This window comes from Meleagris gallopavo, chromosome 5, assembly GCF_905368555.1.
Source record: "Meleagris gallopavo chromosome 5, MGAL_WU_HG_1.1, whole genome shotgun sequence".
NCBI lineage: Eukaryota > Metazoa > Chordata > Aves > Galliformes > Phasianidae > Meleagris > Meleagris gallopavo.
Genome location: NC_139408.1, coordinates 5,350,103 through 5,377,963, shown reverse-complemented (window position 1 = coordinate 5,377,963; position 27,861 = coordinate 5,350,103). Strand labels below are relative to the sequence as shown.

Below are 27,861 nucleotides of genomic sequence, written 5' to 3'. Positions count from 1 at the left end.
CGAGAACTCCTCTTCTCGCAGAGCCTATAAGAAACTGCGCCAATGGCTCCTGGCGTTGTTCTCATTCACCTCGTTCTGCGAGATGGCGCCCGCCGTCCTTTCGTGGGAGGAACGCAGAATGAGGCGACCGCTCAAAACAGAGCGGCTTCGCCCCGCTGGATGCTGCTAAGTCTCCAGCCTCACCGCTCTGAGTGCGGTGGGCGCTGGTGAAAGCTAACGGGGAAAGGGCAGGCAGCGAGCTGACAGCGCGGAAGCCGCCATGTTGTACGGAGCGCTGGGGGGCGCCATGCTGTACGGCGCTGCCGCCAGGACGGCAGTTTGGCGCGGCGCGCAGGCGTGGCGGTTAGGTTTGAATTGTGAGGCGGCAGCGGCGGCTCAGCCCCATGGGCGCTGCGGGGCCGAGGGTCAGCGGCGGAGAGCGGCCGTGAGTGGTGAGTGAGAGCGGCTGAGCAGCGGGGGAAAGGCGTAAGGAAGCCGGGGGAGCTCGGGGCTGCCTGAAGTAGGAGCCGTTGGGGCGGGGTGAAAGGGGCTGAGGAGATTTGGGCGCGCTCGGAGCTGGGGCGGCCTGGAGACGATGGGAGCCTCGCTGAAACCGCCCGATGGGTGAGGTCGTGGCCAGCCCCGGGGGGTTCTGCTGATGTAAGCGGTGGTGGAGTGTAAGTTGGGAGTTGGAGTCGCTCTGGGATTGTCAACTCTCTCCTCAGTGGCAGAGGGAGGAGAAAAGCAAATGGAGCCCTGTGGGATGCCCACCTGGATCACAGGCCTCAGGGCTGCAGGCCCTGAAAGCCAGGGCTCCCCGGTCTCCTACTTCTGATGTGAGCCTGGTACCTCTTCGGTGCTAATTGCAAAAATAAAACAAGAATGAATAAACTTGCTTTCAACAAATCAGCTTTCTGTGTACTAGACAATTGTCACTATGGGAGGCCTTTCCCTGGCTCTTATTTATTACGCTTTCACACTTAATGCTGTCTTCAGAATACTGTTTGTTTGTTTTCCTGTTTATGTGAACAGAAGTTTGCTGGGAAAGCAATCCTTTAGTTACGTTTTTTCATTGTGCCTTTGAGCAAACTGGCATTTCTGAAAAAATAGAATTGTCGAATCAATCAAGGTTGGAGAAGACACCTAAGAGCACCAACTCCAACCACCAACCCACTCCCACCATGCCCAGTGACCACATCCTTCAGTGGCACAACTCTATATTCCTTGAATATCCACAGGGATGGTGATTCTACCACCACCCTGGGCAGCCTGTGCTAGTGCCTCACCACAGTTTCTGAGAAGGAATGTTTCTTAATATCCAACCTGAACCTCCTCTGATGCAACATGAGGCCATCACCTCTTGTCCTGTCACTGTTAGTGAGGAGAAGAGGCTGACCTCCACTTCTCCACAGCATAACATTTTATGTGATTCAGTGTTTTTGCTAAATCTAGTGCTTTCTTTTCTCTACATTAAGCTTAGTTTTGGCTTTGGAAATGAGAGTGTTGGTCTCTGGTTTGAATGCTGCTGATGCAGAGGTGACTGTCTTGGTGGAAAGCAAAGGGTGTTGATTACTGGGAGAATTTACCAATATTTACAAATACCTGACTGGAGAGTTTAAAGGAGCCAGACTTCTCTTAGCTTTGAAGGGACATAAGGCAATGGGCATAAACTGGATTACCAGAAATTTCACTTAAGCATGAGAAAATATGTAGTGAAATGGAACAGTAGAGTGGTTGGGTCTCCATCTCAGGAGGCACTGAAAATTGGAAGCAGGTAAGCTGTAGTTTTGAGCACATTCTTGGGCTGGATCATCTCCTAAGGGCTCTTTCTACCTCCTCTGTGATTCTATGAAGTGCAAAAGCTGGGCTGTTCTGTGCAAATCTCTCTATTGTTTTATATATATATATTTACAGTTAACTTAATCCTTCCCTAATTAAGGGTTTTTCTGAAGAAGGAAGGCCAGCAGTATCCTGGGCTCCACCAGAAGAGGGGTGGCCAGCAGGGGCAGGGAGGTGATTGTCCCTCTTACTCTGCCCTTGAGAAGCCCCATCTGGAGTACTATGTCCAGGTCTGGGGCACCCAGTATAGGAGAGATGTGGAGCTGCTGGAGATTGTCCAGAGGAGAGCCACAAAGATGATCAGAGGGCTGGTGCACCTCCTCTGTGAAGACTGGCTGAGGGAGCTGGGCTTGTTCAGCCTGGAGAAGAGAAGGCTGTGAGGACACCTAATTGTAACTTTCCAGTATTTAAAAGGGGATTATAAACAGGAGGGGAATCAGCTTTTTACAAGGGTAGACAGTGATAGGACAAGGGGGAATGGTTTTAGAGCTCAAGGAGTGAAGGTTTAGATTGGATGTCAGGGGGAAGTTTTTCACAGAGGGAGTGAGGAGGTACTGGAACAGGCTGCTCAGAGAGGTTGTGGATACTCTGTCCCTGGAAGTGTTCAAGACCAGGTTAGATAGGATCTAGGTCTAGTACCAGATCTGGAGGTTGGTGGCACTGCTTGTGGCAGGGGCTTGGAACTTGGTAAACCTTGGGATCCCTTCCAACTCGAGCCATTCTGTGATTCTACAGACATTGTTGAGGCTTAGGGAAAGGGAAATGAAGTACTGTGGTAGCTATTGTCAGATTATGTATAGCTGTCATGTAAATATCCTTTGCAAAGTGATTGATGGGGGTATAAATGTTGATAAATACCACTGAAATCTAGGAAATAGCAAAGCAAATTGCACACAGTGATATTTATTATTGATTTGATAGTACAGTGTTTTGTGACCTTCAGGTCCATGAGAAACTGAGGTTATGAGGAATATGGCAATCTGGTAATCATAGCTTTGATATCCATAGTGCTTTACAATAAACATTAATGTTATGTGTCTGTTAAAACAGGCATCCTCACAGTGTGGGTTAATTCACTGTCTCCCTCTGTGATTTTTAATATGCATTCTAGTTGGTAACATACAAGGTATTATTGCAAGAAGGTGGAGAGGCAATAGTGTAGAGATTCAATAGAATCAGAGCAAACTTTGTATTGTAGAAGCCTTGGTTGTATTTACCAGCGTTTACCAGAATCTTAATTTTAAACAGAAGGATGCCTGGACAGTAGCACTCAAACTGTTGGCACAGTTGATTTATAATATGATATACAATAGAAAACATAGACTTGAGAGGCCTATTAAACATCAGTGAATTCCTGTGACTAAAGAAAGAAAGAGAAATTATACCAACTTACTGAGGCTAGTATCTGGCTGTGGTTGTATTCTTACTGTCATTCATTAATATTTTTGGATTTCAGTACCGTATTTTATAGGAGAAACACTTCTTGCAGAAATGGACAAAATTTACGTGGACTCTAACATGGAAAAGTAAGTTGAGACTTCATAAGGATCTTATTGTCATTTAACTATAATCTTTTTGATGAAAAATGCTTCTTGAAGTGTACTTCAGCATTTCATGAATGAAAAGCTGTCTATCGTGAAGAACTGCAAGTTTATTTGATCAGGTGTAGGAAAGCTTGAGGAAATTTTATAGTAGTGGATTGTCTGGAGTCTGACCACAGGAACAAGCAGAATATGCTGAATTTTACAAGGCTTATTTCTGGGACCTAGTGCTGAAATGAACTGTTCCAAGCAAGCTTCTTTATGTAATATTACACTTGTAAAAATAAAGGAGAATTTGAATTATTAACCTAAAATTTGGCAGTGCTGTTCAAGAAATACATCTTGGTCTAGTTTATGCACTAATATCTGTTTCTCTTTGTCTCCCTCCAGTGATAATACAGAGCACATCAGAGGAAAACGACTGTCTTCTGTGAGTAACTTGGCGTTCCTGAAGTGAGCGACTGAGAGAGTGAATGAAGAAAGGGAAGCTGTAAAGAGAAACTGGTTTTCTCATCACAGCCTGAGGGAAAAGAATAGTAAATCTAAGACAGACTCTATTTGATTTGTGATTGAAAGCTATGCTGGTGTTCATGAAGTATTCTACATCCAAGTAATCAGTTCATGTAGCCTCCTGAAGCAGCAGTTCGCTGCTGAATACACTGCTGTTTCATGCTGACATGAGCAACGTGACAGAAGGTCATGCAATTTCCACAGAATGATTTGCAGGTGAAACAGTGGATTTACCTGGTAATTTTCTGAGTGAAGTGAATGCATTTAATATTCAGAAGACAGTTCACCTACCCTCTTCTCAAAATAAATACTTAAATAAGATGTTCAGAAATGAAAACTGTGTGAACTATGTCCATGGTTATGGATTCAGAATTCTGCAAATTCTTTGGACAACTATATATCAGATGTTTTTCTAAGTCTTTTAATTTACTTTATACATCTTTTTATGGTTGAATTCCCTTTCTAAATCTTAATTTATGGAGGTTTATATGCTTATTTGAAGTTTATTTACTTAGGATTGTTTTATTTCCAAATTAATTCCCAAAGATGCGAAGCATTAACTATGGAATGTTAAGACAGAGAATAAATTGGCTGCATGCTTCAGTAAGACCTACCTATGTACATTGTTTCTTCTATAAAAGATGTGAAACTATACTCCTATCTGCTTTTTTCAGTCCTGCTGCACTTATTTCACAACATAAGATCCAACACCATGCCTTTATCTCTCTTGTTTTTCCATTATTATCTTGTGTTGCCTGAGACCTCTGCCCTGTTAATTCATTCACCAGGCGATCTCTTCATCTTATACAAAGTGCCTAGCAGGGTGCTCATAGCTTATGACTGCTCCTGCAGTCTCAGAAAGATGTATACCATGTATACCTCCAACTGAATTCCTGTGTGTAGCGCTATAGTGAGAAGCAGGGTCAGAGTCTGGTCCAAATGCCCAATACAAGAGTGAATTGTAGGTTCTGTAGGGTAATTCAAGGTAGTTTGATTGAGTGTAAGTGATGTCTTGAACTGCTTGTACACCAGCTGTGATTGAACCTCTCATTTACTTGTTGCTTCATCCTTTTGTGGTAGCGAGGGCTAATTTTCTCAACTGCTATACTTTCTTGTAGATACTAAAGGCTCCACGAAATCCTCTTGATGATCTGGGAAATGGGAATGAACTCACTCAGGTAGATCTATTCAGTCCTCTTTTGCTGATGTTAAAATCTTCAGTTTGCTCCTCAACTTGTTGTTGATTAAACTTTCACTAGAATGACGTAGATGTAAAAAGTCCTGCAATAACTGCTGTGGAGGGTAATGTTAGGAGTAATAAGTGTTACAATAAATCCATTCAATTTTTCTTTTATTTTACATCAGAATATTTATTCTGTCAAGTGGGGTGAAATAACCAGAAATTAATAAATAGAACTCTGCTATAGTCCTCTTGACTTGAAGTTTGATCTGTTAGAACAATAACTGGTAAAATCAGTGAGGTGAGATCTCTTGAGACCCCGATGCAGTGTTGTAGTTTTTCAATTCTTGGGACAGAAAACAAAATAAATCCTGCAACTCTCATGCTAAGCAATGTGGCATTTGTTCCGTAGTTCATCACATATTATTCCAAGCAAAAAGCTTTGTAACTGGTATTCTGCTTCTGTGTAACCAAGCAGTTAGCACAAAGTGACCTGCTTGTTGTGAGGTGGGTGTCTCTGTGTAAAGTGGGAAGTTGGAGAACTGTAAGTGGTTTAAGGATGTTGGCAAATAGCCATTGTATTTGGTAGGCCTTGAGTGTCCAACCCTTTGGCTTGCCTAAACTGCAGTGAGTGAAGAATTGTCTTGGGCCACATATATGTAAGTTGCTCTGAAAGTAATGCCTCCTATTTATTTCCATGGAAACTACAGTAGAAACAAAGAGCACAATAACACTATTTGGTGGAGCAAATTCTCAGCTACAAAAACTCTGCTTTTCGTCATAGCCACCACCTTTAGCTATGCATTTTTGCCAGCAATGAATGAGAGCTGCATGCTGTGCTTGTAAAAAAACAACAAAAAAAAAAAACAAAAAACAGCTGCATCAGCACAAGTGACCCACTGTTGCCACTGCTAAAACACACCACCCGACGCCTCTCTGTGGTCATATGCACTGTTTGGTCTTCCATAAACATTCAGTGAGCATCAATGGATGTCAATGGGTGCCATGGAAGTCTGGTAAAGAAACATGATCAGATTTTTGAGTTGAATATCTAATTGCAACTCCATACATTCCTTTTGAAAATTTGCAGGTAGTGTTTATATCAACTGAAAAAGTAGTTGCTCACATAAATTTTTTTTTTTTTTGCAATCTTAAAACATATTCTCAAATTCCTCAAAACAGAAAGCAAGGCTGCGTATTCTATGCTGTTCAGAGCATTGTGTTTAGCCACTGTATCAAAATGCACACACTTATTTGCTGTCTCTTGAGTCAGTGTTGCACAGCAATGGTCTTCCCCTCCCCTGGTTTCAGTGGGCGCAGAGTTAATAGCACACAGAGGATTGGTTTGTTATTGGGCAATGGGTGTGTGCCAGGGGGGCCACTTGTGCTGAAGAACTGTTTCCTTTATAATGTTGGGACAGATGATGGGCCACATGCAGGTCATGAGTTGGACATGCCTGTGTTAGGGTACTTGATTTGTTTTTTTAATTTGAGGTTGTTGATGAGAATCTGTATTATTCTGACTTGTGGTATAAGAATTGTTCTCTATAATCAAACCATCATGTTCTTTATTGTCAGGATCTCAACATAGAAAAACGTAGGAAAAGCTCCCGACGTGTCAGTTTTGCCGACACCATAAAGTAAGTTTGATCTGAAGGATGCAGATCTACATCCGAAGTATAAGGCTAAAGACAGTAATCTGCCATCATCTAAAATTGCTGTTTGCATACGTCTGTGTGCATTCAATATAGAAAATGAGTGACTTTTTTTTACTGAGTTTATACTGAGCCTTAAAAGAGCAATTATTCATTTTTTCTTCTTAGCTAGAAAAAAATGGTTGAGTAAATTTCATATGTTTAGGAAATTCTACTTTTCATTAACCTTATGGAAAGTGTGACTGGATTCAGTCAGCTATTGTCTTGATTTCAGAACGTACCATGTGGTAAAAGACTGAAATTAGAGCTGATTTAAAGAAAAGAAAAACAACAACAACAAAAAACAAAAAAAAAAACCTTTTTTTCCTATGCATCAAAACTGATGGTCTTGTTTTCAAAAACTCTTTTTTGTTCTTAGCTGCAGGGTCTTCCATCGAGATGTTAAGAATAATGCAGCAGAAAGAGAAAATGAAGGTAAAATTCCTTTCTCTTCTGGTGGATTTCCCAGACTTAGCAACAAGATTACAGCCCAGAATTTAGAAAGTCAGGCTTGTCAGTCACAGATAGGGAACAATATGGTCAGCTGTTTATAATGGACAGGATAACAACCCATTGGTTACTAGCATTGTTGGACCTGTTAGCTCAGAGAAGGAATTACTTTATTTTTAGACAACAGGCAGCTAGAACAAAATTTGCTTCAGTGATTTAGATTAAAAGAAGGCTGTGAAGAATGTCTCATTCACTCCGTCAAAGATTACCTAGTAAAAATCTGAAAAGCTAATGCATTTTCAAGTACTTTGCTTCCCTGGGTTTTTACCACAATAAAAAGGAACATCAAGGGTGAGAACTTCAGAACATTCTATTCTATTAAGTTTACTCGATGTTTTGATCCCGTTTCTCACTCTAATATGTTTAATTTTCATATTTTTAGCAGAAGATACAGAGAATCATGTCCTGCTTAATCAGTAAGTCTGGGGGAAAAATGTTTCAGCAATTCTAGAGCTCTGTCCTGCGAATACATCTCCTCACGTGGCATGCAACCATCAGAACATCAGTCCTCAAAGAAACAGACAAATGCAGCGTGCTTATTTAGATATAAAATTGCTCAGTGCATTTGTCTGGTTTAAAAAATTGTATGAGCAGGATATGGCTGTTTTGGCCATTCACATAGAGATTTCTGAAAATTTGAATTGCGTCTTGAAACTGCTCTGTCCCAGGTCAATTGCTTGGGAATATCTTTCAGGAGAGACCTATCAGAGTCCACAATTCATAGACATCTTTTTGGATATTTATTAATGTAAATTCTTCACTCAAGGTGGATAGTGTTGTCTGATATCAAAGTTATTATCTATATAAAATAAGATTATGAGATTTCAAACGTTATATTGAGTTAATAACACATTTAAACTGTGCATGAGGGAAAATTTCTTAGTTAAAACCTACAGCAAAGAAATAGCTTTGTAGTTAACAAATTTGTAGTTAACAAATGCTTTTAAAGTTTTCAAAGCAATATAGTTACATATGTGAACATGTGTGTAAATAAAAATCAATATTCCAGCTCAGGTTTCTTGGTCTTGACATAACAGTCAAGAAAACACTGAAGAGCAGAAGGTATTAAGTGTCAGACAAAAAGCCAACAAGTTTGTTGTTGTGCCTGGCTTTTGGTTTTACAGAGAAATGATTTCAGGCTTTAGGGGCACAATGTCCCTTTTTCAAAGAGAAAGGGATGACTGAAAGTGGAAGATCTGAGTTAAATATGAAGTATTAATCTTGTCTCTTTTATTCTTTTTTTTTTTTTCCTTTTTACTTGTCAATGAGAAATTAGAGTGCCAACTGTATGTGGCTTGTGGCATGCTTGGAAATAAGAATCTCATGGAGGAGTAACATTGTAACTCAGGATACATTGAAAGCAAATTTGTTATGTCTGATATCTGCTGCCCAATCATGTATGACCTATGCAACATAATTCTCTGCTTTTTAAGTTTATTGTTGAAACCACCTGTTTACTGTTTTTTAACTTACTCTTTACCTAAATCACCTTTTGTAGAAATGAAGAACCTGAAGCTGTTGCATGTGAGATTACTGGTGAGTTTAAAAATAAATTTAATAGAAAATGGCTATTTTTATTCCAGACTATTGATTAATTGTCGGTAGAATGATTTTAATGTACCTAGAACAGTCTCCCTGTTGAAGATCACTATTGCTTTATAGGGCTTTGCTCCATAAGGCTCTTTGCAAGCATACTGTTTGGAAGTAAGGATAGACATAGTACATGTTCAGAGCAGTACTGAAAATATTTCTCAAGTTGTATTTGGCTTTAATTGCACTCACTCGCAATGCAATGCTTGTATAATGAGTGCATGGATCTTCTGTTCAGTTGATTAAGATAAAATAGATCAGCAAATACAGTATTTTTTTTTTTTTTAACAGGGATGAACACTTTGCTTCATGCCCCTATCCAGTCATTGGTGCAGCAGACTGAGGTATGTGAATTTTATTTCTTCAGTGCTGAAAATACTAGTGTCCAAAGTATATTATAATAATTTCTGTAGTTAAGATGAAAGATGTGCCACAGCTATCTAAAGAATAAATCCTTGAATTCACATAAAATTCATCTGAAGCATAATCTTCTATATTTTGAAGTATTTTCCTAATCTGATAGGCATTATACTACAGTATTGATAACTTTTGTTTCTAAAATCGCTAGCTATATTTCAATACCTGAGCTAATTCTTACATTCTTGTCACCCCTTATCTAAGAATATGTAAAGAAGCTTACGTTTCAGATAGGTCTGATTGTAAATATTTTTCATATATTTCTCTCTGCTTACAGTTTTTTTTTTCCTTCCTTGAGTAGAATAGATATACACAAATGCACTTTTTCTTTTTCCCACTGTTAAAAAACTTCAGAAAAATTGCAGTGAGTGACACAAAAAGGTAACTGAAATTCTTCAGCCAACTGAAGCGATAACAGAAAATGTCTAGTTAAGACATTCAGAGGGACAAAAATCCTGAGTTGTGTTATACATTAGTGTTGGTGTCATGGCACTATTGAAGAGTTTTCCTTAGTGCAATGGCTTCTAACTTCCATGCTTAATTTAAATTTAAGTAAATGTCTTATCTCTTGTGAAAGAATGTTTAAAAAAAAAAAGTGATTAAAGTCTAGTTTTGATTAAAATATGTGTGCCATGAGCCTATAAGGGTCATAGTCAGGTAATGTACATGGTTGTACTTTTTCTAGTATATTTTATTTCTTGCATTTATAAAATAGCATATGTAATTTTAAATAAATATGAAGTTGTTTTTAATATACACCCATTATGTCTGATGAAACACGGTATAATCTTTGTACTGGTCAGTTTTTGTCCACAGCTTTAAAATTGTAAATCTTTTCTATTAAGGAGGCTAAAATCTTCTTAGTCAAGGTGGAAGTCTTATTAAAAAAATTCCCACTTGGTGCTGCTGCTCTGGGAAATGTGCATGATAAGCTGGCAGGGATTTTATTTGCAGTTGATCGAGAGGAAAAGGACAGAAACCACATCGTAGGGTGTTAAGAAAATATTGATTCAAAAGGCTCAGTTCCATGCTTAGAAGAATTTCATGTGTCTAAATAGGAAATTTTGTCCAAGAGAAAGCTGAAATGCATTGTTTCAAGAAGTGCCATTTAAGTATATGTAAAAATATATAAAATACAGACTCTAAGAATTTGAAGTGAAGCTGTCCTCCTTTTCTTACATATGTTATTACTTGTGAGAAGGACTAAAATCTTTTTTTATTTAAAGAACAACAACACATGACAAAAGAAAGCAAAACAAAAAACTGTAGAGATAGAACCCTAGTCTTAAAACTGTATTAGTTTATTTTTGTTTTAAATAGAATAAACTGTTGTGTCATTTGTTACAAGTGCTGGTAGCTGTCATTTGTTGTCTATTTTCAGTGCCATGATGTGGACAATGCTATTCCGAGAACAGATAGGCCTGATACAACACTCATCTTCTCAGATGAAAATGAAATGGATATGACAACTAGTCACACTTCAGTGATTGCACGTAACCTGAAAAACAACAACGAAACTGATAAAACTGAGAAAATAGATATTGTATCATTTCTGGCTGAGTTAAACTCTGCCAACGGAAAGGCAGAAAAAAGCAAAGATTTTCATTTTTCCTTTGCTGCAGACCGTTTTTGCTCATCTTTTGAACAGAAGGAAGATGCGGCTACAAGAAAGAAAATAAATTCCAATGATTTTTTATGAACTCAAATGAAAAAGCACTTAATCCTATTGAAGGACCTGAAAAAGAGAACATTTTTTTTGTCCCTTCACAAGTTTCAGAAAACATGGCACAATCATCATATGCATATTCCCATGAACAACTAGCCACCTGCAATGTAACAAAAATATTTAGAGAGCAAGATGATGGAATGGAAATGACAAAATGCCAGGCATCTGATATTCAAAATATGCATTCTGGTCTTTATGAGGTTCCGACAGAGCAGTTACCATCTGCAGATGTTACTCAGGCGTTTGCAGATGATGAAATGGATATGACAACTAATCACACTGCAAAAATGCATTTTCCCTTTGCCATTGTAAGTAATCAAAATTTAAACTTCAAAAAGGATTTCTTGTCCTTGGAGCAAGACAACTACTCTGTTGTAAAGAGAACATCTCACCAGAAATTAATCATAATGCAAGACCCTCAACTTTGTACAAGCAAAAAAATCATAAATGTTGAAGACACAGTAGATGCTACAGCACTGCAGGCTTTTAAGCAGGAGACCAGAACACTGTCTTCTATCCCAGGATCTGTTTCTTCTGAGACTGTCTTCCGAGATGATAAAACCGTTGTTTTTTCTCAATGTGATGACATGGAAATTACTGGGAATTACAGAGATGTAGTCTATAACACAAGTACGAAAGGAATGAACAGTTCATGTCATAAAGCTTTTGAAAAACCAGTTAGCAGAAATTCGTTTCTAGTAGAAAGAAAACATCCAGTAAATACTGGCAGCACAAGAAGTCTTTCTTTAGATGATAGAACTTCTCTATCACATAAGAATAATGCACGTGAACTATCTTCAGGCTCAGATGGACAAAATGAAAGAGTAATCCAAGATCACAGTACTGCTTCACTGAACACTGGTTTCAATTCATGTACAAATTCAGTGTCCACTGGTTCTTCTAGGGGTAGGCTTCAGCACAGACTAGCAAACTCCCTACTTGTTTCACTACCAGGTGAGAAAACTGCAATATTTTCAGGATCAGATGTGGACTTGACTAAAAATTGTGTTGGCAAGGGTTATAGAAGGAATACTGAAAATGAATCTCCTCCTGGAATGTCCAACTCTATTGCTAGCAAACCACTTTTTCCTGATAGTAGGTCTGTATCTTCCAATTCAAGGGAGCAAGAAAAAATGAAAATAACTAAATGTCAGGCAGTTGTCAGTGGTGATCAAAGCATTGGGATAACCACGGAAGCAAAACAAATGCATTGTAAAATAATTCCAACTAAGAACCAGAACAATAATTTTAGTGATGCTGCATGTCCTTTGGATAGGGACAAGGAAAATCTTGAGGCAGTTGGTTTTGATGTGAGTATTAGAAGAAGTCAGGCTATAGAAATGAGTGCTGACGGTGTTGAGGTGGTAACAGTCAATAGGATGCTTGGGAAAACAGACTTTCAGGCTAGTAATTGGACTTCCTGTGCAAAGAGCATGTATTCATTCCAGGAGCAAAAGAGGGAGGTCTCTGAAAATATTATCACTGACAAATGTGCATTCACGTATTTGCAAAATGAAAAAGTTTATGTATCTCAGCCTTTGGGAAATAAACTTCTAAATTCTTCAGTTTCCTGCACAAATGACAAAAGAGACATGTTTTCAGATAATGAAAACATGGACATAACCAAAGCTCATTCTTTGGTTGTTACTCCTATTAATATAGAACAAGAAAATGAGAATACTCACGTTCAAAATAATATAAAAGCCAAACAGCTGCAAAACCAGACCTTCCAGTTTTCTGATAATTCTGGCATAGATCATACAAGTCAGGCTGCAGCAATAGAATGTGGACATGTCAAAGTGAGCTCAAAGAAACAAACTGTTGCTCATTTAGCTCCAAGTGGTTTCTTTGTTTCCAGTAATGAGCTTGCTCGCTCTAGAAATAGAAGAGACGCACGACCTGGAAAAATATTGGGAATAATCTCAGATTGCCAAAACGCTGACAGGCATGAGAAAACACATCCTATGGTGGTAGTAAACAATGTATCATCAACTGCAGAAGATCTTGAGAGAAATGTTTTGATCAGTAAAACAGTTTCTTCAGAAGGGGGTTTTCATAATCCTCAATCAGGTGATGACCTACGCTTGAGAGGTGCTGAAGAGAGGTCACTAGCCAGTAATTCTAAAGAACTTAAGGGAAGTTCCCAGTTGCCTTCCTTTTTAGAAAAGTCAGTTGTATTTCCCTCTGGTGAAAACATGGACTTGACTGAAAACCTTGCAGTAGTGGCTCCTGATCAAAATATCTGTACTCTTTTCCCAGGAAGAAAGGCAGCACCAGGACATATTGAAGATAAAAGTAAAATATCCTTAAAAAAAGAGGTAATGATGATGAACAATCAGAAGCAGCCTGAGTGTGATATGTACTCCGGGGTATCTGATAAGAAAATGTTAACTGTGACTGGTATAAAGCATTTGCTTTCTGCAGATGAGAAAACTACCATCTTTTCAGAAGGTGCTAATATGGACATCACTGGAAATCATACAGCTTCAGCAGACAACAAAACAATTTTGCAGCCTGAAATTTTAAACGATGACATATCCTTCATTTCTGAAGATAAAACTTGTGTTTTTACAAAAAACAATGACATGGAAATAAGTAGGCTTGATTCTGTTGCAGCTGATAATTCTATGGAAAAGGCTGTATCTCAAGGGATGCTTAGCAGAACTAATGGAGCTAGAAGGAAAAGCTTGAAGGGAACAATAGGGGAAAAGACTGTTTTATTTTCAATGAGTGAGAATAATGACATGAGCATCACAGAGGGACTTACAGCAGCAATAAACCATGAAATCATCTCACAAAATGAGGTGGGGCTTCCTTCTCCATCTTCAGCTCATCCTGTTAGAACTGTTACATTCACAAGTAACCAGGCTGACATAGACACTAAGTCTTGCTCTGCCAATAAAATTACTGTAAAAGTTTCATGTGATGATGCATTGATCTCGGATAAAATTGTTGGACAGGATGTTCCTTCAAACAGAGAAGATACTACGTTTGCTATGGATGATATGGAAATCACTAAAGCCCATAATGTATCTTTAAAAGAAAATTTTCTGCAAGGTAGGCAACCCAATCAATCTGTTCCTTTAACTTCCTCAGTTATGTTTACAAGTGATCAGGCTGACATGGAAATGACTGAGTATCACCCTATTGATGGAAGATTTGAAAAGGATTTATGTGAGGATAGATTAAATCTGCCCACACAGGTTGTACAGGAGGCTCTTTCAGGTAGCAAAACAGTCATTTTTCCTTTGGCTGAGAATATGGACATCACTAAGACTCATGATGTATTAAGTGGTAAGATCGGTGTATGGAATGGAAGGTCCATTTCAGCCATTTCTGCAGTTCCTGCTGATAAGACCATTGTGTTTTGCCACAACCAAGATGATATGGAAATAACTTCATCACATACTATTGCTGTTAATAACAATACTGAAGGATTTGAGAATCAAGAAGCGTCACTAAAAGCACTCAACAACCAGACTTGCACAGTGCGTCATCATCCTCTTGCAGAGATGAAATAGATTCTCTGCAAATAAAAGACCTGAATGGCAGGGATCATAAAATATCTAATACTAAGCCCTTAATTCCTTCTGCTTCATCACCCTCAGCGTCGCCTATTGAGAAAGGACCTATCAAAGTCCACAGTGGCACAATACCAGATTCTACTTATTCTGTCTCAATTCCAAAAGATGCTTTGGATGTCCAGGCACTACAGGATCTTGGCCTTTCCACAGAAAATTCAATTCCTATAAACAGTGAGCAGGATCTTTTACATCCAGGAGCAATGAAATCAAGGAGAGTGTCTTTAAAGCTGCCAGGTAATGTCCCCTTGGACTGCAGTGAAGAAAGTGAAGTTGTAATATCCCATGTTTTTCTTCCTGCTCAGCACTCAGATTCTTTGAAGGAACCTCCAGATGCACTTAGTACTCAGAGAAATCAAGTATTGAAAGATGATTCATGTAAACATGAAGATCTAGCTACAGGTTTAGCTATGGATGGAGCAGGCATTGTTTCAGTTTCTAAGAAGGAATCGGAGGAAAATGTGCCGTCAGCTGAAGGAGAGACAACAGAATTCCAAATAAACTCTGGACAGACTGGGTCTCTTGACCCAGTAGATCTTGCACCTAAATTATCAGGTATTTTAAATATTTGTTCAAAACTTGAAAATATTAGAAGGAAATCTGTAGTTGTTTCTGAAACTGTTCTTTCTGACCACTTGGCGAAGTTACCAACTCAGCCAGAGGATACCTTGAGGTTAGGAAGAAATAGCATAAATGAACAAAGGTTATGTTATGCCAAAGAGCAGGAGAATGCATATCTTGAATCTGGAACTGCTTCCATAGATGCAAATGTAGGTATGGCCCTTAAGGACAAATATAAAAGAAGAAATGTCCCTCTAGGTATCTTTCAGCCAAAACTACCAAACAGAAGAAATCCTTCTGTTTCTAGTGTGCAAGACATAAATGTAAAATCTTCAGGAAAAGCAGAATCACCAGTTCCAGAAGTAAATCCGAACACTGTTAAAGCTCCAGGTTATGACAAATCTAGTAGGCAGAACTTCAGCCCTTCTCAGTTTATAGCAGAAGAATTTCTTCCTGTTTGCCCAGAAGAAATGGATTCAAATGATTCTGTAAGCTCCGAATTTGTGGAAGAGGCTTGCAATAACAGCAACAAAAGAGAAGTCTCCCACAATGAAAAGATTCAAGTTGAAGAGACAAAAAGTTGCAACAATGCAAAAAGAGCTTTGAAATATGTTGAGGAGGATCTTCAAAGTCTAAAGAAGCTCAAGATGGATGAAACTGTGGTTGGTGGGACCTCCCAAGACTTGCAGGTAAGCCTGATCACTCATTACTGAGATGCGCTTAACACTAACAGCACTTTTATTTGTATGCTCAGGTGTGTATAGATCTGTTGGTAGGGTTTTTTGTTGCTCTTTAGCACCAGTTTACTGCAATTTTGCTATGTCTTCCCCAGTATTTCTAATTGTTTTGCCAAACTGCAATGGTTAGATCAATGTATGCAGTTTTCCTGATCCGTGACAAGCAGTAAAGGCTATGTCGATTTTTAATCACTCTATAGTATTCTAATAAGCCTTTCTCAAATAAGTATTCTTAGTCATCTGTACTAAACCATTTGCTAGTTGTTGTTTATGCATAATTATAGAGTAAGACCAAAAGATAGCACTTAAAATCTGAATATGTATCTTTATTTTAAATTGGCTGTCTTATGGACAGCACAACTTGCTATCGGATCGAGAAAATCTGAGCAAATATAGAATGCTGATCTGAGCTTAAGAATTAGTTTGTGTATCATCATTAGAAACTTTTTAGCTCTGAACACTACAAGAGTGGGCTGTGCTGGCTACTGCTTTGATTGAAAAACAAATGAAGGGTTTTGGAACATCATTTCCTATATGCTGTGGTAAGAAATAGCTTGAGTAATCATATGCTGGTTTTTCATGCTGATTAAGTGTGAAATGTGCAGATGCCAAAAATAACTCAATTCTGGATGTCAAGAAGTGGCTGCAAAAAACACTAATTGAATTATTCTTGCCTTATTTCACGAAACTTTTCTGATTATGCTAATACTAGGTTACTTATGGCCCTGTACCTGAAAGCCACATGGAAGTTGCTGAAAGTGAAGATTCTCCAAATATATCAGCTAAAAACTCTGACTGTACTCAAGCCAACAGCAGCAGCTCTCTAGATTCTGTTAAGGCTGACACAGAATTAACAAGTAAGGCTTCCTTTGTGGTAATTATCTCAAATTTTTGTATCTTTTTGGCTTAATTAAAGACTAGCCCTATCCTTAATGCAGACCTCATCTGGAAAAGGAGTTGAATGCCTGCTTTGCAGTTTCCTGTTCAGCTTATCAACATGTTTTTTCACTCTGGCTACAAGGCCAAGCCATGCAAACTGAGAAAAGGAGAAAGGTTGCAGAATTCAAGTTTTTGTTTTTAGGGCCAGGTTGTGCTTAAGACACAGTTTATTTTTCTTAGCACAGAGGAAATCCTCGACTCCTACTCTTCTAGCCCAAAGATTGTTTTAAGCTGGTTCCATGCAAAGCCTGCACGTCTCAGAACTGCACTCATGGAACAAGATTCCTTGGAGTGCTGCAGAGGCATCCACGTGGCTTTTGGCAGATTCAGCTTTTTGGTTTGTTAGCTCCCACTAATTAGCTGGTACCTAATAATGAGGGAGAAATCTGCCAGTCAGGTAAGTGATATTTTGCTTCTGTTTACAAAACCAACTCCAACTTTGCCCACTGCAACCATGGAAGATGTTGTTTTATCCAGTAGAAGCCGGACTCTTTCCTTTGAGTGATAAACTGGGTCGTCGTTGCTCAGAATTTGAGAGCCATGGGCATCTTCAAAGTTGCTCAGCTCAGATACTCTTTAGTCTGTGCTAACCTAGGATGCTCTCCATACATTTGTTGGGGGCTGTTTTTCAGGTTTATTACTTTTTAGTATGATACATGCGTCTTTCTACCATGGAAAAACGACCTGTCATTTCATTACCACTCTGACATGACTTTTATTTCACATTAGGCTTTCAACCTGTTTCTTAATATTTGCCACTGACTTCATTCAGCATTGAGAACTCATGAAGGTTAAACTCTACATTAATTGTTTTTCTTCTAGAACCAATGAACCAATTCATATTTCTGTAATAATATTTTTAACCCCCGCCACGTTGTTATTTCTTTCTTTCTTTCTTTTGCCTAGTTCAACGAAGCAGTCAAATGGAGTCGCAGCTTCTCACAGATAGCATTTGTGAAGATAATTTGTGGGAGGTATGTATGTAGCTGAGAGATGCCAGCTTTTCGTAACAGGAAAAATACTTGTGTGGATATATACCAGTAAGCATTTTTTTCTTGAAGAATGCACTTACCTGCATGATTTTTCTAACTTTGCAGAAATTTCAGAGTGGTGGCATCACAGTTGGGGAGTTTTTTACTCTTCTTCAAGTCCATGTTCCAATTCAGAAGCCCCGGCAGAGTCATATTCCAGCCAGCGTGAGTATCTCTCCTTTGATATACTTGAAACTGACTTTGCATTATATTTGTCTTCATTTCAAAGTGCTCTATATTAAAGGCCCCTGAGTAGTTCCAGGCAGAAGTCAGTTCCACCTTGACCAGCGTTAGACACCACATGCTTCCAATTCTCTCTTTGCTAGTTTCACTGCTAATTGATGCTTTTTTTCCTCAATATTGAAAAATAGAATAGATTTCAATCTCTTCACAAAATGAAATGTATTACTTCGTGGTTGGATAAATAAGCTAATCCTTGTTTTCTGAACTTGTTTAAAGAGCAACATGCTTGAAAGAATTAGAAGCTCTATCTAGCTTATTCACTTTATCTTCTTACTATATCAGTCATCCACTGAAATCAGAATGATGTCTGAAAGCATTGTGAGATATGTGCAAAAAACCTTTTACCTTTAATTATAGCACCAAGAAACCTGATTTATTCTTAGCTCTACAATGACTTTGTTCCTTTAGCAAATGGGTTGCTTCTGTCAATTACAACTGCAGCAAGGCCCTTTCTTCAATCTATATTTATTCTGTGCCTGGAAATAAGCTCCACCATTTACCTCTGGTGGGAGGAGGGGAGGGAGGGGGAAGAAAAGCACTGGAAAAAACTGTCCAAACTGAAATACTAAAGTAACTGCTTAATTTTGTTGCATCTGCTTTCCAGTGTTTCTTTCAGCAGCTCCAATTAAGATTGATCCCTTCTTACATAGTCTACTTCTTGCTTTCCCTTTCTATAGCCACTTCCTGCAGTACAGTAGAGGAATTTATAGGAACAGTCAGCTTTGATGTGCAAATTGATAAGACAGTTACCGAAGTGGTTTTCTTGCATTCTCTTCTTAGTTTTGCATAAACTGTATAAGCAGATCTTACTGTTACAAGATGTCACTTTGTCAGGGTAATAAGTCAGCAGGATAGCCACATTAAAAATTTAGATAACTTCCTGGAAATAAGGAATCCTATTTTACTAATTTGAAAAAAAAAAAAAAAAAAAAAAAAAAGCCTAAAAGCTTTCTCTGAAGGGATTAAATTAAACTCACTTATTTATAAAAATCTGTGCCCTTTTGTTGGTTTCTGCACATGAATGGATAAGAAACTAGTGTGTCTAAAAAGCATGCTTCTTTTTTTTCCCCTCTACTCACAATTTTCCCCTCTGTTTTTTCCCAGTGTGCTGTCAGTGCTCCACCTACTCCAGAAGACCTGATTCTCAGCCAATATGTTTATCGTCCCAAGATGCGTATTTATGAAGAAGATTGCCAGGTTCTTTCTCAGATGATAGATGAGTATGTCTGTATTTTTTCAGCCATAGGTTAAATTAGTAGTTCTATTTTTCAGCTCTGTTGGCATGCAGAATGGCCTTGGGAAAGTCAATACATTACTTACAGGGAAAAACAGAAAAAGGATAGTTAACCTATTTAATGCTGGCAGCCAGTTTTATTACAGGTTTAGGTGTTATAGGGAAGCTTCCTGGAGAGGAGCTGTGATAGTGGATATAGTTAGAGCTTGATTTTCCTCCGTAACTAATGAAGGGTTTTAGTTACATATCAGAAGAGTTAAAGGTTTTGAGTGATACAGAAAACGATCAAACACAGGAAGCAGAATAATAACCAATTACAATCTGTTGTTCCAATTTTCCAGTGTTTTTTATACAGTTACCATGAATTATTTCCTTACCTGAAGGTCACTTTTTGGTCTAATACATTATGTTAGATGACATATATGTATTAGACCAAACTTGTTATAACAAGTTTAATGTTAAAATTCAAGTCTGTAGTAAGGTTTTTCCCAGCCCCAGTAGCATCATTTCCTATTCCTTCAGCTTCTTTATCTGCTTGATGTAGTTACAACAAGCCTTTCTTTCACTTATTATTTTTTCCCTCTGTTTTTCAGATTAAAACAGTATGTAAGTGTCCAGGATCAACCACTGGTGAATGTGAATAAGAGTTTGTGGGAAGTAATGAGAACCTGCTCTGATGAAGAGGTAATATTGTATGAAGAGATAATGTTCTTTACATAATGAAGTAAGTTTAAACTATGTGTTCAAATGTGTAACGGTAGGTAGAAGATAGAAGGCAAAATCGTTTCTGGACGAAAGACTACTGTAAGAAGTGGAATAAAGAATTTTATACATGTCAGAAGGGTTAAGTTGCAGAGTCAATTTAAAATAGATTAGAGTGAATATGTTACTATAAAATAGAAAAACTGAAGTTGATAATACAGGTTAGTTCAGAGTGGAGAAACTTCAGAGGAACTTAAGCAAGCAGCACAATTTTGGAAGGAAAAAATGAACTACTCTTACTGTTGAGGCTCTGTAGTTTCATTGGAGGAGCAGAATATTTCATTAACCTAAATGTTTGTTTAGTTTGGAAAGGTATGTGCGACAGTGTGAGACCTATCATGAATAGAAAATAGGTCATTACAAAAAATAAAACCTCATACAGAATTTGGAGTGCAACAATGGTGTCACAGGCCAAAGCAAAAATTGTGAGGACAGAGGATATATAAAGGAGAATGCTAATAACAGTGGGCACAGAAAGCACTCTGAAGACATTTGCATTTAAAAAACAGAAGCATTATAAGAGTATTCCAGACAGAATTAAGGAAGAAGATCAAGAGATTGTTTTTCTTGCTTCTAAAGCCAAGAATAAAGGACTAGTCAATGAAAATAAAAAGTTAAAATGATGAAAGTCAGTATTCTTCATAATTCATAATTAGATTTGTGTTACAGGCATATCAGAGAGGTTAGGATATTAACTGGACTCAGGAAGAATGTACTCGGGAACAATAAAAGGCCCTAGGAACCTTAGCTAAGAATTACAAATTTGAAAGGTTTTTGAAAGCAAAGCTTTACATGCTGGCTTTAGAATGATACCACCTAGTGGCGATGGATTGAAAACGTGGTACGAAAAAGCAGTTTGTACATTTTGCACCTTTAGCTTAATAGTTGTCAGAGAAAATATTGTATTACATAATCTGTAGCTATGTTCTATTCAAACAGGTGGCTTTGTTACCATTTCTTGTGGTTTAGGCACTGCCTGGACTTCTGCTATCATTTCAGTTATCCTCTTTAACAGTAAAGGAACAAGCGTTCTAAGTATGTCTTGAACAGTTGAAACAAGAGCCATCTGACATATTTAATAAAGCTGCTCCTTTTATTATTTTTTTGTGAAAGTAAATCTTAAGTTATTGGAACTGTTAAAATCCAATGCTTCTGCTTTCTGCGCTGTTCCCTCTTGGAAGATTGTGTTGGATCTTTGCTAAGGAAATTGCTTTATTAGTAGATTGTACTTGAATTAATTGAATTTAAGGCTGGACAATCCCAATTTCATTTGAAACTTATGAAATACTGCTCCTAGAGAAATGGGATATTGTAGGGAGTGGGAGAAGAGAAGGGAGAGAGTCTAAAGACTAGACTGAAAAATTCTTTGTTTCATATTCTCATTCACTTTCCCTTCCATATTCTCTATTCTTTGCAGCTGAAGAGCTTTGGAGCAGAACTGAACAAAATGAAATCCTATTTCATCAAGGAAAGTAAAATCCTGGCTCACAATGAGAAAGAGGCATTATACAGCAAATTGCTGCAGAGTGCACAGGTAATCTGCCTCAATGCTTCAGAGGTTTAGGTTTAAAAGAGGAACATCTACCATATTTTATCTGTGCTTGAACTAACATAAATTGGGACCATCAAATGTGGGACCCTAACGTAAGTCTGCTTACTAATCATGTTTTTCTTTTATCTATTAGCAGTTGTAAGATACTTTAGGACAGTGACATTTTTCTTGCACTTACTTATAGGAACCTTCTGCCTCAGTCTTTTGGCAGTTAAAGTAATGGGAGTGAAAAACAGAAGTATTAAAGGAAATGCCATCAGAAATCACTTCTTTATACCATATTCCATATTAGTGACTAACAAGGAAAAGCACAAGCAGTGCATTGTGATAAGTATCTAGAAATTTACTTAGTTATGTATCTCATCTCACACCTTCATTTAAAAAAAAAAAAAAGTAGGTAGGAAGATACAGTGTCAAGTTTTCAGTACTTTCTTAAGCATGGCATCTGCCTTATTGTCAGTTCTCTTCATTCTAATGACAGATTGTATCAGCTTCCTTAATTAGTCTATTAGCAAGCAAAGATATAAATGGTGGTCCCAGAAGGCATTCGGTTTCTTTTAAAATGTCATTGACTTGTGTAAGAATACATTGCAAAGGAGCACAATTTTCTCACCTTAGGAACAATATGAAAAGCTCCAATCAAGAATAGCAAACATGGATGAATTGCTTAAGGAGGCAGAAAGTTGTCTTGCAGATCTGGAAGCAGGTATGTGTTTCCAAGCAAGTGGTTCGTTGATTTCTTGTCTGGTCCCTTTTTTTTTTTTTTTTTCCCCTGTAGATATGCTATTTAAATTGCTGTTTCAAGACTGTTCAGTGGCCACCTGGAATTTTAAATGTCTTGAGTTACAAGTATCTGTTAGGCTTCACTTGTGTCTGCAAACTTGCCTTGTGAGAATTAACTTGCACATCATATGAAGACTAGAAAATACACCAAAATGAGCTGAAATATAGAATTATAATCGTAGCCTATGAACAAGTAACTAATTGTGTAACTAAATCTGCTAGTGATGATAGTATAACTGTACTGTACACACTTCAAAATGGCTGCAAATTTGTTCAGCTGCATTCACACAAGCTGCACTCAGTACTTGGGGTTGTCATATTTGTATTTTCATTTATTTTCTTCCTTCTAAATTGTCTTTCAGTGCCTTGAGTACAAATTACATTGCTTGGTAACAGCTTTGAAGCAGTGCAGTAAAAGGAGTTTTATTTTCCTTTTCTGTTACTTCAGGTTTTTGGTAGATACCCCTCTCTCTCTGGCTTCTTGCAGAACTTTATCAGCTATTTTTGAAATACTGATGTGTCTAGAACACAGAGACAGATAAAATGGATTCTAAATATTGAATCTGGGAGTTCTTTGTAGATCTTCTGATACTTCTTTCCCACAGATTCTGAATGGGAAGAATGTGAAACAGACTGCAGTGATGATGAAATGGAAGGAGAGGACTCAGAATCAAGAAAACTAGAAGAAGGTAATGGTACCAACTTTTAAGTTCTGAAGAGAGTGAAACTCATTGATGCAAACATTATGGCTTTCTTTTTCACATTGGATATAGCGAATAACATAGATATTTAAGTATGAAACAGATTTTTTTTACTTCTCATGGCAAAATGGGACTTAGAACTCGGGTCAGCATGATTAGAAGAGTGTGTGCTGGCTATCACGTTCAACACTGTCATTGCTGAATACAACTAACTTTTGTTGACCACATATCTGCAACCAGGTAGGAGTAACAGCCATTAGGTTGAGATCTTTTGCACCTGCACAGTAAGTTAGGACTGTCTTTGCTGCTCTTTTCTCTCACAGCTTTTTCTTTCCCCGTTTTCTCTTAGAATTGGGAAGCCTCAAAGCTCAAGAAGAAGAACTTCAAAGGTAAGATGTCAAAGGGGATCTAAGGAGCTTAAAAATATTCACATTCAGGATCTAGAGATTTGTATTATTTTTCACCAGTGTGCTACATCAGATGGTTTTTCTTTATCTTTGTAGAGAGCTGTCAGATCTGGAGACTGAGAATGAGCAAATACTTGCTCAGATGAAGCACCTACAGGAAGATGAAAAGAGCTGCCAGGAACTCCTGGAGAGATGCAAGTAAGGAAAAAAGATTTTCTGGTGTTCTGTTTTTGTTTTTATCAGCTAGTTCTAGAGTTTCACATTTTTATCTACACGTATATGTGTTTGTTGTTTTTCCTTTTTATTTGATTTGTGTTTGGATGCCCATCTCCTGGCAGCCTATGATAAGCAACAAAACTTCTGTGAACTGTTAATGGCTTTACAGTGATACTCTTTCTATTTCCTCTTTCTATATCCAGCTCTCCTCCCATCCCAAAAGTAACGTTTATGTGAAATGAATAGTTTTGTGCTTTGGATTCCAAAAGATTCTTACACTTTATTAACAAGTGAAAATTTATTTGGTCTCTCATACAATATATGCATGCAAGCATTCTTAATTCTCTGATCTTTATACTTCACGTAATTGTTTTGATTGGTTGGTTGAAACTTAAGTTGTCTGTATTTGTTTTATTCCTTTTAGCTTCACTGAGTGGGAGATTAGTGAATGGAGTGAGCGACAGGCAGTCTTTAATTTTCTTTATGATTCTATTGAACTCACAGTTGTGTTTGGAACCCCAATAGGTAAGTTGCAAAACTGGCAGATTTCTGTTTCATGAATTTGATAGGTTAAATAGTTACACAACAGAAATGTACAGATTTTACACTAGTAAAAATTCTGTTGAAATAAAAAATGAATTATAGAGTTAGCATGTAAGCTAAGAGAAATGAGTGGATTTGAATAGGTTTATCAGTGTACTCTTGAAAGTTTCTAAATGTGTGTACCACGTATCTGTTTCCTAAGAGAACTAAGTATATAAATAGTTACTACATCAGGCTTTTTCCTTTCCTTCTCAGATGGTGATGTTTTTGGTGAAAATCCTTCCAGAAAAATAGTTAGCCTGAGCTTTGAATCTCTCTTGGATGGTAAGATATTTCACACAGCACATCAATTAGCTGCCCCTATTATACTCTTACTGAGAGGACATTATACATTTGTGCTTTAGCTGCTAGTGCATTGCTACATGGCTTTGAAAATATTTCTTGCAACACCGTTTCCTTTTTTGTTACAGAGGAAAAAGCTCCACTCTCCTCATGTTTAGTCCAAAGACTCATATTCCAGTTTATTGAAAGTCAGGGATGCTGGCAGGAAAAGTGTCCCATGCTGCAGTACTTGCCCCAGGTAAAGTGTTTGAAGGACTCTAGAAAAATATGAAATCTTTTTTGTCACAAGGTGATACAGAGAATAAAAGTGTATTGATGCAAATCAAAATCTGTTTCATAAATACTCTGAAGTAAGAGAGAAAAGTACCTGCCCCAGAAGTCAAGAGACCTGAAAGCTGTGGTTTCTTTCTTACTTGTTGCCTTGATATCTGACTATCTCAATGATGGCTTAAAAGCCTTATTCCTGCTAGTAGAAATCAGGGAATTGAGTTGCATGCCATTCTGCTTTCAAGAGAATTAGTAGTTTAAATTCCTAAGCCAAATCTAGTGTTACTTATATTTGTGCAACCTTGGTGACAAAGCTAAAGGGAAAAACTTACGGCAAAGAAGGACGTATATTTGTTTTTATGCTTGTACAATTTCATTTTTGTATACAAAGTGAGATAGTAGTTAAGCTCATATTTTTAATGCTTTCTAGCATAAACTTCAGGTGTCACGCAGTGGTTTCAGTTTCAATGTAAATCCTTTGCTAATCTCTTCCGTAGGTGCTTCACGATGTCTCTTTAGTGGTGAGTCGTTGCAGGATCTTAGGAGAGGAGATTGAATTTCTGAAGAAATGGGGTGGAAAATACAATCTTCTCAAGACAGATATCATTGACACAAAGTGAGTAACTTTAGATGGAGCTTATGCAAAATTTACAGAGTCTTTACATAAGCAGAAGTAAAAGATGCTATGTTGGTTTTCTTGAAAATGTTGTTTTATGCAATTATTTTTTAAAAAGTCAACTATTTTTTTACTACAGTTGGACTGTGCTATCCAAAAACTTGGAAATGAAGCTCCCCTTGCATTCAGTCAACTTCCTCGCTTTTATTTAATCTCTTCTTATTTACTGCTTTCCTGTTGGACTTAAGTCTCTCACAATGTAGCAATACAAAGCAAACAGAGCCAAGAGTTTACCTGTGTAGCTCAGTGCTTTGTTTCTTTTATAATAGGCTCAGACTTTGATTTGCTTCAGCCAAGTGGAAACAGTCTTTGAAGGATGAAAGCGTTTAAATTAAAATTTATTTTCCTTAGCTTTCATTTTCTTCTACTGCTTCCCAATTTTGTTTCATATCTCTGTGGGATAAGATAAAAGGATGAGGTGAAACAGTTTTTATTCCTTATGAGCATTCTTACCTAAGAAGTGCCTGGTTAATTTTTATTTGCATGCCTTGATGCTGTTTACTTACATTATTCTGTAGTACCCTTTGCAAGAGCATTCTTCTACTACACGCCAGAAGTCCCATAGAAGCTACATTTAGTTAAGTCAATAAAACAAGTGTGCAGGCAGCTTGTTCTCAGAAAGATTTACTGTGGGACAACTGCCTTCAAAAGGTCGTCTTTAATCTTGTCATATTCTGTGCTACCCCGAGACATGTTTCCTGGGCATCATGTACTTGGTGATGGTCTTACCCTTATATACAAAAAGATTCAGCTCTGTTCTTCCTTGATGTTATCCTAGACAGGTGAACTACATGGAAATCTAGTTTTCTAGATGGAAATTTGTCCTGATTTAAATAGGATTGAATTCATGAAACAATTCTAGAATTATGGTCCTGCTTAAAAGATCAGAAAACTTTATCTAGCTAGAAATGTTTTATGTTAACCAGGAAACTTATTTTTCACTATAATTCTGTATTCTACAATTTTGAAAGTTTCTGCAATTAGATTTCATTCTGGGCCAGAGTTCAAAGAAGATGTACATTCCGTGATGTTTTTGTTTCTTACAGTGTGAAACTCCTCTTCTCCACTTCCACTGCTTTTGCGAAGTTTGAGTTGACACTGTCTTTATCATCCAACTACCCATCTTCATTGCCTTTCACTGTTGAAAAAAAAATTGGGAATATTGGGTGAGTTGAGCAGAAAGAACCACCCCACATGACTTATATTTCAAAGCTAGGCCCAGGAAATTAAATCTTCTACATCCTTTCAAACGCATGTAACTTTATCTTTTCCAGACATGAGGAAATTTCTGCTGTTCTCTCTAAAGTACCTATTGGTTACCACTATCTCCGAAGAATGGTGAGCTTGATTCATCAAAATCTGCTCCAGGATCCCAGATGATTGTTTAGGTCTACGTGCAGGCTGAAGTAGTCAAGAGGACATTCTTTGACTTACGTATCATAAGAATGCATGGTCTCTCTCACCAGTCGTCTTGGCTTCCTTCTTTAGTCTTCCCTAGAATGGCTATTTGTATTACATAACTTGTTAATTTTGTTCTAGATTGATTTACAGAGCTCTTGTATCATCATGGTGATGATGAATTTCTAAATTAACGTGTCTGGAATTTTCTTTCACTATCATTATTTCACAACTGTACAACATTCTAACATACTGCATCAGTTTTAATCCTCATCAGTTTCCTGGAACCTCTCCCAAAATGCTGAAATGATGGTCTTGCTTATGATGAACCAAGTAACTGGTAATAATTAGACAGCAGGCCAAAATTGGAAAGACTTCTGATATTAAAGACTACAGATCCTTGTGCTTAATCATGTATACTCTTCTGGGTGCTACAGACTCAAAACCATCAGTTAATCGACGCGAGTTTTTCAAAAACTTTGTTCTGATATTCTGTGTACAGGCTTGGTTGGTACAGCACAGTCTCCCTCCTGATTTATGTACATTGTCTGAGGAGGTAATGACAAACTTAGTTAGAAGACTGAGCTATTTAAATTTTAGGAGGCATCTTTTAATGTCGTTGGTGAAGTCCAGATTGATTTTATGTATAGTCTGTGTATTACATAGGTTGAGATGTTGAAATTGATGTAACCCTGATGAGTTGATAGTGTTGGCATGCCTACTGTTTATAAGCTCTCCATTCTGTAGGCTATCTGTATTTTTTGTATCTGTAAAATACATTGAATTTGAAAGTGTTTTCATGTGTTTTAAGTGCATATATATTTGTGTTTTCTGTAATTTTTTCCTTCTTTTTGGAAGGTGGAAGTTCATTAAACATTTGAATTACTGTTATTCCTTCTTCA

The 27,861-nt window shown here is 37.6% G+C and overlaps 1 protein-coding gene across 1 annotated transcript; it reads left to right on the top strand.

Annotated features, from left to right (window-relative positions):
* The first annotated feature begins 6 nt into the window (after positions 1-6).
* On the top strand, positions 7-27,850 carry KNL1 (kinetochore scaffold 1). The gene is given in 28 exon segments (XM_010710861.4): positions 7-431; positions 3,275-3,344; positions 3,750-3,789; positions 4,988-5,047; positions 6,628-6,689; positions 7,123-7,178; positions 7,636-7,669; positions 8,752-8,789; positions 9,135-9,187; positions 10,642-10,954; positions 10,957-14,442; positions 14,445-15,817; positions 16,578-16,722; positions 17,711-17,778; positions 17,902-18,000; positions 19,183-19,298; positions 19,906-19,996; positions 21,492-21,608; positions 22,245-22,332; positions 23,015-23,098; positions 23,460-23,499; positions 23,614-23,715; positions 24,158-24,258; positions 24,532-24,600; positions 24,747-24,856; positions 25,383-25,501; positions 26,608-26,727; positions 26,836-27,850. Coding segments are annotated over 28 exon segments (7,332 nt in total). The 5' UTR covers positions 7-259; the 3' UTR covers positions 26,942-27,850.
* The last annotated feature ends 11 nt before the right edge of the window (positions 27,851-27,861 follow it).